Source organism: Eurypyga helias, unplaced genomic scaffold (assembly GCF_000690775.1).
Source record: "Eurypyga helias isolate BGI_N326 unplaced genomic scaffold, ASM69077v1 scaffold10548, whole genome shotgun sequence".
NCBI classification, from domain to species: Eukaryota; Metazoa; Chordata; class Aves; order Eurypygiformes; family Eurypygidae; genus Eurypyga; species Eurypyga helias.
The window spans coordinates 35,158-47,220 of NW_010267549.1; the positions used below are offsets into that span (position 1 = coordinate 35,158).

General features: G+C 48.0%; 1 protein-coding gene across 1 annotated transcript in view; it reads right to left on the reverse strand.

The window, feature by feature from the left end:
* The window catches only part of SMARCE1 (SWI/SNF related, matrix associated, actin dependent regulator of chromatin, subfamily e, member 1), a 13,488-nt gene extending 1,742 nt beyond the window's left edge, over positions 1 to 11,746 (reverse strand). Inside the window, 7 exon segments of the mRNA XM_010157462.1 lie at positions 1 to 14; positions 918 to 1,090; positions 3,505 to 3,676; positions 5,218 to 5,349; positions 6,457 to 6,537; positions 8,735 to 8,839; positions 11,702 to 11,746. Coding sequence (XP_010155764.1) covers positions 1 to 14; positions 918 to 1,090; positions 3,505 to 3,676; positions 5,218 to 5,349; positions 6,457 to 6,537; positions 8,735 to 8,836 — 674 coding nt within the window. The 5' untranslated portion in view covers positions 8,837 to 8,839; positions 11,702 to 11,746.
* Positions 11,747 to 12,063: the final 317 nt, after the last annotated feature.

A 12,063-nucleotide genomic window follows, 5' to 3' on the forward strand; every position in this document is an offset into this window, starting at 1 on the left:
GCTTCCAGTTTGCGCTGGAAAGGAAGTAAGAACCTTACTGTGCAGCCGCCTGAACAACGGGACAAGGTTTACAGCCACGTACAACGATACACAGACCAGTGTCTTAAAATACACCCATGTAAGCGCCCTTATGGCTTCCCTGGTCTAGCAGCTCAGACTGAGAGTGTGAACAGACAGGTCTGTGCAGTGTGCAGGGCTGGCCAGGCACATCCTAAATGAAAGGCAGTACGTACCGGAGGTGAATCTTCCGGTGTAAAACACCCCCCACCCCCCCATCAGTTACATTCTGTCATGCAGAGAGACCACAGCCCAAAGGAAAGGAGGGCTACCACCCCCAAAATTGTCTTTTGTTAATTAAAAAAGGCACCACCTCTCTCTCTCTCTCACGTGGGTGTCTGTTTCCTTCACGTACATTACGCTGACACGGCTGCTGCTAACGTGCTCATCTGGGAAACAGGCACACGCGCAGGCAGCGCCAGGTGAAAGGTGCCAGCGTGACCTCACCTGATTCCTTCTATGTGTTTAACTTGCAGTGAAAAGCGGGGGAACAGAGACGATTCGCTGGCATAAAGAATCGTCACCAACAAGAGTCTGAGCCACAGGGTACCTGCAGGTCACAGCCCCGCTTGTCCCCGTTAAGCAGCACTTACACTGCACACGGAAGGGTTAAGAGCTACGGAATGAAAACTTAACATATCCTGAACAACAAAACACGGTTGAAGATGATTCTCGGGAACCAAATGGCATGGACGGTGAAGCCTCATCCCTGCCACCCCCGAGAAAACCCAGAGGGGAGCTGTTCGAGCGCACGGAACATCGACACCCCGCAGGAACGCGCAGATGACCAGACGAGCCGAGGCCCGGAGCGCAGCCCCGCAGCGTTAGGGTCTAGCTGCCGCCGCATCGCTTCTCTTTACCTGATGAACCATTAGAGACTGGACCTGGCGTTTAAGAACTTGCATTCTGGCTGTGGTGACAACCGAGCGGACGTCGGGCACCACGCTTTCACTCAGGATCTCGCTGATGAGACGATGGTTTCTCTGGAAACGAGCTGTGGCCGTGTGCTTCATGGAAAATCCATCGTCGTAATCTGAAACGAGTTTGAAGCGCATACCGCTTTAATTCCGCAGAGAGGACCAAGTCCAGGGACACCGTACCCACATTACCGCTAATTAAACCCAAAATAAACCCCCTAACACCAGTTCTGTCACGGCACAAAGTTCACAGGGAACATAAGACAGGATGAGGCCAGGCCACCATGTACCCTGGCACGGCGCTAACAGCCACGGAATCGGAAATTTGGACCGACGTAGCTGTTTGCTGTGTTGCTTTCCACGCTTCCAGTCTAAGAGGGGCTGTTACTACACTGACTAACCCCCCAGTTCCCGGTTAATGTCATCACCAGAACAACAGCCAGAGCAGAACACCAACAGGAGAGCGACTCCTTCCTGAAGCAGCTTTGCAGCACAGATCAAAAAGACTCATTCGAAACCCTTGAGGAGCGGGAGCAGGAGGCAGCGACGTGTTTACTCATGACGGGGAATTCACAGCAGTGCCACCACTGTTCACCTGTTAATTCTTACTCCGTACAGGCAGCTCTGGACAAAGTTACTGCCAAAAATAACCTCAGGAGAGAAAGCGCAGGAGCACACAGGTCTTGGTCTCCTCAGCAGCTTCTCGCAGAGCAAAGGGACGCCCGACAGGAACGGAACTCTCTCGTCTGACCCCCATCTAGGGGATTAACTACAAAGATGTGAGAATATTTCAGGTCAAGGACTTATCTCTCCAATCAAATGAAAACAGCTTTGAATTTAAGGCAAGACAGTGAACTCTGACAGCTGTAACCTGGTTACGGCGTCGGACGCGAGCCGCAGCGGAGCGTGCTGCGTAATCCTTTTCTCCATGAGAGGCAGTTTTATGCTGCAAAGCAGAACCAAGCACCAGGTTTTCCTGTACCTAGCGGCACTTAGAACCTGCCACAGAAGGCAGAAGTCTTCCTGTGCTGGGACTTTCGGTACTTGGTCACGGGAAGCAGGCCAAGCCTTTCAGCGCCGTGAAAACCAATCCAGTCGGCAGGTTCGCTGTGAAAGGCTCAAAGTCACGCCAGACTGATCAGCATTTAAAGCACAGTAATTAAATAGCATTAAATACTGGGGAGGAAACACACCTGTGAGTAGCACTCGTCTCTAGTGGAGTATTAAAGCGCTAAGCAACAACTAGGAATTATCCTCCATAATGTCATGGAGAAAGTCCAGAAGGGGAATTCATTTTACACCCAGTTTTCCCAACAGGGATTACTCTCAACTACTCGCAGAAATCCTAAAGAGTCCCAACATATCCGTGCCAGAAGGTACTTCCAAAGGAGGTAACTGGTTTCGGGAGTCTGCTTCAAGCGCTCCGCTCGCGTTCTCGCCGAGTTACCAGATTAATGATAGAATCACAGAATGGTTTGGGTTGGAAGTGACCTTAAAAGTTCTAGTTCCAACCCCCCTGCCAAGGGGTACCCCTTCCACTGGATTAAACGAAAACACAGATCTGCGCAGCGAGGCGCCAAGGCGGCGCGTCTCCTGGCAGCTCTGCCTCTGGCCTCCGACCAGGATGCCTTCTGGCTGCAAGTGCGCCATCCCGGCGAGGTGCAGGATTAGGGAGAAGCACCCCGTCTCTCACCGAAACCAGCGTGTTCTGTGCCGGCTGCAGCTCCGGCCTCGTGCAGCTGGTCCTGGCCGAGCTCCCCTGGCCCAGGCCCCAGACTCACCCCGAAGCCCCCAGCCGTGTCACTCGATTTACATGAGTTTCGCAGTTACCTCGTGGGGGGGAAGCACCGTTTGCCACGAGCTTTACCTCAAGGTGCGCTTTTACAGGGGGGGAGGGAAAACACAGGGTGTAACCGAGTATGTTTTCACCCTCAGGTTCCAACGTTCGGACACGAACTGAGAAGCAGACCCTGGGCGTAGAGCGCAGCTTTCCCAGCGGGTGGGGTGTATTCCCCTGCACCCTCCGAATCGTCCCATCCACTCGTCAGCAACAAGAGAACTCACTTCCTACATGGTCTGCAACGAGTGGCTGAGCACATCCAAAGCTCAGGTAAGCCTAAGGGTACCAGACCCCTGCCTCTCAGAACCAGCGTGTCAGGTCACAAAGCACGGAATTCCACGCCAGCCGGATTAAATCGGGCACCTGAGCCTTTTACAGTGCGCGCGTTAGAGCCGCTGCAGAGCTCTGAGCAGCCTCGTTTGCCGTGAAGCGTTACTTCACGCATCACTACGGGTTGGAATAACCTTGGCCGCTGGCGCGCCACCTTCGTGTTTGGAAAAGTGAGCTGTAGGAGATAAAACGGGATCACGAACATCAGCGCTAAAGGTACCAACACGGAAGGGAGTCACGCTGAACAGCGTGGAAGTGGCACACCGGTGGTTTCCCGTATCTGGCGTCCGTTTCTCTACACTGCTGGTCCTGTAACGAGACTGTCTCCTGGGATGTGCCCAGGCATTCCCTTCTGCTTACCATCCGGATCTTCTGCGGGCTGTATACTCATGTAAGGCTCCCCTTTCTCCATGCGTGACTGCCTCTGCCGGCTCTCTTCTTCCAGCGCAGCCTCCGCACGGCTCTTTGCGTTGATGTAGGCAAGGTAGGCAGGAGAGTTGTGGTAGGCCTTCATGGACTCATTGTACTCTATCTGAAACGTGACCAATATCGTTTGATTGCACCATCGGACGGTTTCAGAAGTGACACAACTGTCACCTGTGCAACTCACATGGGGGTTACACAGTCAAAGCTATTTCGAACCGACTGGCTGATACACAAATGATCGTACTCTTTTTATAAATCAGCTTCTTCAGCCGTGCAGGTGTTACACACAACAGCTGGGCTTTTAGGTACATTTCAGCTGTAATACCCGAGAGGTCTCACGACAGCTTTGTTTTCTGACATTTAAAAAACCACCTCGGACGAGGCATTTAGGATCAGATGAACTGATAAAAATGAGTTAACCTAAAACACCCTCAGCAATTCTCTGGAGTTCTAACTAGACCTCTGATTCCGTTTTCTTCTCCTTCCTTATTCCAGCATGTCGTGAACCAGTTTTCAAAACCACTCGGATTTTTCCGGTCCTTGATCCATCCCTGCACTGTGATGACACAGAATGCTGCAGCCAGACCACTGTCTCCTCCTGGTAGCAGGGCTGCATCACTATTTTCACCTTCTTTGACGTATTTTTTCCCTTTGAATTGCCTTCCTTAACCTCACTTTTAAATTTGCCGAGCCTAGATTTTGTACAGTAATTTGAGGTATTTCCAGTGTACAGGGATTTGAGATACTTTCAATGAGTAATGAGATAGAATCTACAATATTGTTAAAAGTACCTAAACGTCTTGTTTTCTGTACGATCGGGACTGGAATCCTTCTAGCTAGGCACTGTAAAAATAGAAGAGAGATGGCCCCTGCCCCAAGGAGCTTACAATCTAAACATCATCACCAAGGTAAAAAATGGAATTCCTTGCTTTTTTTTTCATTTTCTCTAGTGACTTGGAATAAAACCAACTCTGGTTTGACCAGGTTACACACAGCCTCAGGTGCCTACCGGGTTTACGCACAGCACAGCAGCTGGACAGTTTTCCCTCTGTACCTCAGGGTCACAGGAAGAGTCTTGTAAAGGTCCTCAGCACTTACCAACCCGAGACACGCAGCAGCTGTCTCATTTTGTCATGAAGATCAGTAAAAACCAAAAGAAAACCACAAAAAAATCCTAAAAATGGTAGCATTTTTCTACTAAGAAACAGAGCACTATGCCACAGCGTGGAGTGGTACCAGGTTACACCACGAAAACCAAACCCTACGTGACTGGAAGTCTTTTACGAACATGTTCAGGACAATAGCAGGTCTGAAACCACCGGTTTTGAAAGAGGATTTGGGTGTTGAGACAATCTTTTCAAGACTGATGTTGTACAATCAAATCCATTAAAACAGTTAAAATCGACACTCAATTTTAAATACTTCATTTTGAATTAGGTCTAAAAACTGACCAGTCACAGTTGACGTACAGATATTTAAAAAAAAAAAAAATCTAAAAGGCGTGTCAGGACACACTTCCATTACAGTTACATACAGGGGCCTCGTGAATGCCTCATACACCACTGCATGGGTAAGATGAATTTTTCTTCTCAGACCGGTTCCTAGAAGAATCAGCTGTAATAAACATCCCAGATTTCTTCCATTTACCTTTTCAGCTTCATATTCATTCAAATACTCTTGCTTCTCTTCATCAGTGAGATCTCGCCACATTCCTCCAATAATCTTGCCAATTTCCCATAACTTCAAATCAGGATTGGACGCCTTCACTTGGTCCCAGACCTTAACAGAAACAGCTGGAGCTTTACTAATGATATCTAAATACTTCCAAATTAAACATTTTTATACTGTCATCTCAGTGTTCTTTCTGGAATCACCATGAAAAACAGGATTAAGTTAGGAACGTGTCTGGCTAAACTATCTGGATTATTTTCTGGGGCAGGAAGTCAGCAAAAGCCATCTACTGAAACAGGCAATTGCTGAAATGGCCTTGGTTTCATGAGAATATTGCCTTTAACCCTCTTAATTCTCTTCTTAAATGCACATCGCTGCATCTCTGGGAAAAAAATGCTACCGAGTAAACACATCCAGCAGTAGATTACGATAAAGAGCACTGAGCTTTTCACATCAGAATGTAACCTTTCCAAATATTTTTCAGTCTTGATCAATTTGAGTTCCAACAAGTTCTGACTCCACCAAAAAGGTTTCTAACTTTATAGGGAAAAAACCAAGGAGAGAGCTGCCAGTGTTATTTCTTGCTGCGCCACTTGACTTTTTTTTTTTGATGACGGTTTTTTTGCCTACATGCTGGTAAAGATACTTTACCAGAAGCGGAAGAAACTCCTTCTGGCTCACCCGCTTCAGACAGGCTGACTTGCCCTCCCCATGCCCCATCAGATTTCAGACTCCACAAGAGCCTCTCTCCTACTTTCTGTCACACAGTTCAGAGAACAGCGAAGCAAACGTTGCCACAGGCTAGGTTGGTGAAGGAGAACATGCAAAGTCCACTCATGGCTACTCTTCAGTCCAGCTACAGCACTGTACCAAGCCCAGTAAACCGCAAGGAATACTTCCTTTATATAAACAAGTTCTGTCAGTAAGTCACAGGCACTTCTGAATGTGGCAGGGCGGATCCTTGTCAGCAGAGACAGCGGTAGCACTTAGCATTTTAGAGAAAACCTTTCCCCCCAGGAATTGGGAACTGCATGAACAGGCTACTGCTGCCTTTATTCTGAAGGGCAACGCATCTGTACTTTACCATTCCCTTAAAAGAATGTGCAGGCTGTTAGAAGTGAAAGTTTAGAAGCTGAAACTAAGATAATAGCAATTAATCGTTAGCACACACCAACACTAGCTTTTCTGATTACTGGTTTGACACTGTATACCCACCTTCCGGCTGTACCTCATGTAGGGCATCAGGGGCTTGTCTGGGGGTTTGGGGGGCTTTGGAATGGTAATACCAGAGGAAGCCTATAAAAGAACCGAATATTTCCATTTGTTAATACGATCGCTGCACGGTTTCGAAACACACTCGTTTGGAACACTCACTCGTGTGCACTCAAACACACCACGCGCCCCCCAGGAGAAACAGGCAACACGACCGAAAACATCACCCGGGCCGTCAGCAGGGACTGACTAGAGCTGGTCCTCACAGAAATGTTTTTTTTAATTTCAGTTTGTCCTTTTAGCTGTAAGTTTACAGAGCAGGAGCTAGCTAAATCTCCAAAAGGGCTCCGTATTCCCCAAGCTGAAATACACAGCTCAGAAGCGCACGTGGCAACGCCAGTCCCAGGAGGGGCTTTTCCTCGCTCCTGAGTAGCAACTTACTCCACCTGCAGTTTCATGTGGCTACTCTACAGGTGAAAAAAGGTAAAGTTTAAGATAATGAAGTGAAAGACGTATTTTCATTTTCCAATGATTCTGGCAATACGTTTGTCTGCAAAATCTGTGGGTGGTAATTTGGAGCCAACCCAACTACTCATTGTCCGAACAAAGCAACCCCAGCAAGCGATCTGTCCGCGTGCACGCCGTGTCCAAGCCGTACTTCACGGCCTGTCGTGAACACCCTCTGCGCTCCCTTCTCCCCTCAGCTGCGCGCTCTCCAGCACGTGCTCGCGCTGAACACGAGGGCAGGGAGCACTGTGTTGCTGACTGAAAGCCGCCGCGTCCCCTCGGTCTGCAAAACACCCGCCGGGGTTTCCCCCTGCACCGGGGACGGCGACGTCACCACGCTGTCGCGCGCAGCTCCTGCGCTCCTCCCCGCCAAGCACTTACATGTGCGGGGAGTTGTTAGACCGAGTGGGAGCGTGCTCGTAAATGATAAAGCAGTTTCAAGGTTTTTCAGGACCACGGCCGCAGACGAGTAAGCAAACGCTTGGATTTGGCCGAGGCAGCTCACATTCAGATTTTTTCTCAGCGTTTTTCGTTTTGCTGAATTTATGGAGCTCCGTGAAACAATGTCCATGAGGTATATGCACTACCAAAATGTACACATATATACACACACAGATGGGTTTGAAAAACGTTAACGGAAACTGTTCGATGCTTTTAAATCAAGAGGAACTTAAGGACACCATACATATATCGATATATGCATGGCGGAGGAGGCTGCGTATGCTCGTGACATACAAACAATGGAAGTTCTCAGACAAAACCTAAACTCCTTCTCGCACAAGGAAAAAGTCCGTGTTCAGACAGGACATTCGGTCAGGTGCCAGTTCGGGTGGGGAAGGTCTCTGCAAACGTTTTCACAAACCAGGCCAACTTCATGTCTGAAGTCTGACAGGTTTTCTATGAGGCACAGCGAGTACACGTCATTAAAAGCACCATCTATTTGTTCCTTGAGAAATCTGTGTGTCACGTTCTGACTAAATCAGACCTTGAAAGTTTTACACTGAGAACCTTAAAGTTGTAAGAATTACAGAAACCTTAAAAAAACCCAAGGGGTTTACTCTGTTTCTGTTGTGTTAGTTACAAAAACGTTACCTGTCTGCAGCCTCTTGTTTCCTAACTGCACCCAATCCACATTCTCAGTATCTGACAGAAGCTGCCACCCCTCATCGCTTGACTCCGTCTCAGTTTGTCTGCCCCGTGGAAAATGAACGTAGCATCCATTGTCCACACACTGGCAGCGCGTGTAAGATCTGAAAGTTCTACTTTATTACCATCACACCCTTGCTGAAAAAATTATTTCTGAACTCGGGACTTTGCAGTTGTTACCGGACCAGGACTGGAAAGAAAAGTAAAGGCTTGCACGCCCTGCACGGCTCGGCAGCGCGATGCAGCTGCTGTCAATGATCTCCAGTTTGCACAATGTTCTCCCTCAGTTTAGTGCCAACAGACCTCCACAAAACGAGCAGGTCCCTCCCTCCAGGAGCTTGTGCCCACGCTACCGAACCTCTCCCTAGGCAGGCAGTGGTCGCTGCAGACCACGAGGTGTGAGTTCTGCACCACACGCGATTACCACCTCTTCCTCTGCGGAGTAGAAGTCCATTCTCCTGCAAAAGGTTTCAGTGAAAGGAAAGGGGAGTGGGGAATAAGAATCAGAAGTAATTTTTGGTGTTTATAAAGAAGTGGCAGCGGCCAGGACTCCGAAGAACCTAACTCTAAAGCCATTTCTGGTCAATTCCTGTTGTTTGCCGGATGATGTAATAGTTGATTCTCCTACCGTGACCCGGCTGTTGGTGCCCGGGTTCCCTCCCAGCCTGTAGTTGTTGTAGGCCAGATGGCTGTATGGATTGTATCCCACAAACCCTGGTGTGCTGGGCATTTGCTGATGGAAACAAATGAGACAAAAACACGAATGAGAAATGAGCTCAAACGAGGAAAACACAGAAATGAAAATGAACTGCAATATGGCATGCAAAAGCAACCAGAATTCAAACAGGCAAATGAGGTGTAGCAGTTGGCATCTTCTCAACACACACAACTTACTCCAGTATAAACCTATTAAGGAAACAGGATTTTTAAGCAAGTGTGTCACTACATATTTCTGTCTGAGGCTGGTGATCTGATTTCTGTGTAGCGTAACCCTCAAACAACTTTCTGGAAACCAGCTCATGGCTGATGCCGTTTTCCAACGTGCGCCACCAGGCAGTTCAGGACTGATTCCAGAGGGTTATGCCTGCAAGGCAACAAGGCACACAGCAGTTGGGCAGGAATCCTCCGGATCACCTGAAAATCGCTGTCTGCTTTTCTTCCCATCATCCCAACAAACATCACGCCCTCCACAAACGGGGCCGGGGAAGGACTCCGAAAGCACCGCCTGGGCAGCACTGCCGGCCTGCGAAGACTTTCTTGGTGGTTTGCAAAACCTAAGTATTGTGGGGAACTGGGATTAGAAAGCTGGAAGAAGAGAATTCGGTGACATCGCTCTGTTAGGAGGCAGGCTGCCGACAGACAGTGCTGAGGAACCACGGCAGTAAGGTGTAGAGGTTAGGAAGTACCAACTAGTCTGATCGGATCACGGAATGAGAGAAGTTGCAGGAGTTAACCGACACATCTTCACTCGTTCTTCCAAGTGGATTGACTTGTTCTCACCTCCGCAGCGTAGAGAAGAATCTAACGTCTTTACAGTCCCTTCTTACATCCAGTCAGGTATCAGAAGGTTCACTGTACTCCCTCCTCGAGTAAACCTCTCCTGCATTTTTCCATTTTCCCCTACTTCCCAATCCAATTTTGTTGGGAAAAAAATGTATGAACTGTTTAACAGTAATTGTGACCGAGGCCTGACTGTGGTGGTCCTGTCATTCCGTCAGGATTCTTGACAGCCTCTAGCATTTCTAGATACTGAAGCGTCACTCCCACCACGTCCTGCTCGTTAGTAGCGCTCTAGCCCTCAGAAACAGACATTCCACTAGTCTTCTGACGTGAGTTGCTGACTGGCCCGGTTCTGGATTAGTTACAGGAGTTCTGCCTCAGGTTCAGGACTCCAAGAACCAAGGGATGACAAATACACACACTCAACAGAGTAACCTATAAGCTAAATGACATCAGTTTGTGAAGTTCTCAGGTGTACGTAGACACGCTGGCGTCAGTTTATTTCTAAACATACGGAGTAAAGTTATCCTGTAACAGTCAACCTTCAAATATACTTTATTGCCAAACTTCTTAAACTCAATTTGTGCCTGCGAGCATGACATACATGTCCGCTGTCTGATTTTGATGATACACCATTTCCCTGTAGTTTTCTGTATTACCATAACAGGTTTTGAGTATGCTGAGCTACACCTCTTCCACAAAACAGGGTGACAACTGTCATCTCCATCTGCTTAATTCTTTATGTCTGCAAGGCAGGATTTAAATGTTACAGGGGAACTGCCCCGCGTTTCATGGCGAGTTTTTACTTCGGCTGTACTCCTGCGGTTAGGAGAACTACGGGCGCGTTGGCGGCAGGAACAGGAACTGGCTGTGGAAGAACAAGCAAGGTTATTTGTCTGCCTGTGTGAGTTGCGTCACCAGAGCGCGGACTCAAGGGCTGCATGAAGTAACTGGTAGAGAAGGTGCTTGAGAGAGGCAAAGCGTGCCACTAGTTGCAGTTTCCACGTTTGTTCCGTGCACGCCTGCAAAGGCCTCTAAGGGATGTACCCCATCGCGTGCCAGGTCCCAGGGGAATCGCACACAGCTCTCGATGCAGGAAGCCAGAGGGGGTGTGGGAGCGGATCGTGTTCCCTCTGATACTGGCACCGGTCTATTCAGTTGTGTGCAAAATGAAAACTCTGAACAGACTATGCAAATAAAGTTTTATTCATGTAAATTTAAGACCATAACTCGTATTTATATATCATAATTCTCAAGCCTCTAAGGCTGTCACTGTAAATGTGAAGGATCACATTTCATCTAAATCCCATCCTGCAGTTTTCAGCCCAGATGCAGAGATCAGGGACACACTAATGGTTTTTGGTAAAAAAACCTCACTATCGCATCTTTGCTCGCTCCTCTGTACAAAGAGTTTGAATTTCCTCGTGGGAACACGAAAATGTAAACGCTACAGAAGAGCATTTGCTTCCAAATGCCTTCCTGACCACGGCACGCTGGTATTTCAGTACCTTTTTGGACACGAATCCAACTGGGCGTGAGTCAAAGTTGATGTCTTCCTAAGTGTCATTCAGGCAATTTTACTGGAACGTAAATTTCTCCTGCCACAGGCTTCAAACTACCAGTGACTTCAAGAAGTTTGAGTGAGACTGTCACGAGCATTTCCTTATTCTGACCCAGCGTAACCGAGTTTCACACGCTCTTGCATCCCACTGCGAATCAGCGAGGGACAGCAGAAACATGAGAAACGCCCCATTCGCCCGTGATCTGAGCACAAGTCGAGTGAGAAGCTCTAGAATGAAACATATCGCTTTGTTTTTAAGTATTCCAGTACCCTACTGCAACTCACTGCGAAGGGTTTTAGACCAACTGACTGCTCTCAGCAGACTGTCTGCGGAATCTAGTCGTAAAGGTGAAACACCTTTATCCAGCTTCTCTTTCACACATAATTTAAACAAGGCATATCGTTAATAGTGAAATACAACCCGTTTGTGTTTCCAGCACAGGGAGGTGATGCAACTCTGTAATCATTGCTCTGCTAAGTTATTAAAGGCTGTATTACCAGCTCTGTGTTAATGAGAAAAATCACTATACTTACGGTTGCAGGAGCTGGGGTAGGAGGGGGGGCGTAAGATGGCCTTTCTGTCAAGATATAAACGTAAGCAAAGCGTTTTTCTTTTTGAAAAATGGCAATGAATGCTTTGTAAGTCATCTGCTGTGGCAAACCACTTCAAAATGCTTGCCAACACAAGACAAGTCTACTCTCAAAGGCTTTGCATTCTGCCACCGAGGAGCACAAAGCAGAGAACACGAGAGAAAGACAAAACTAAGACCGCACCGTCGCTAAGTTGTATTTAGGCGTAAGACTGAGGAATATGGAAACCACTTATAAGCACATCAGTGAAAAAGAGGGTAAGCAAAACCAGAGTGAAACAGGACTTAGGAGAAGCTACAATATTT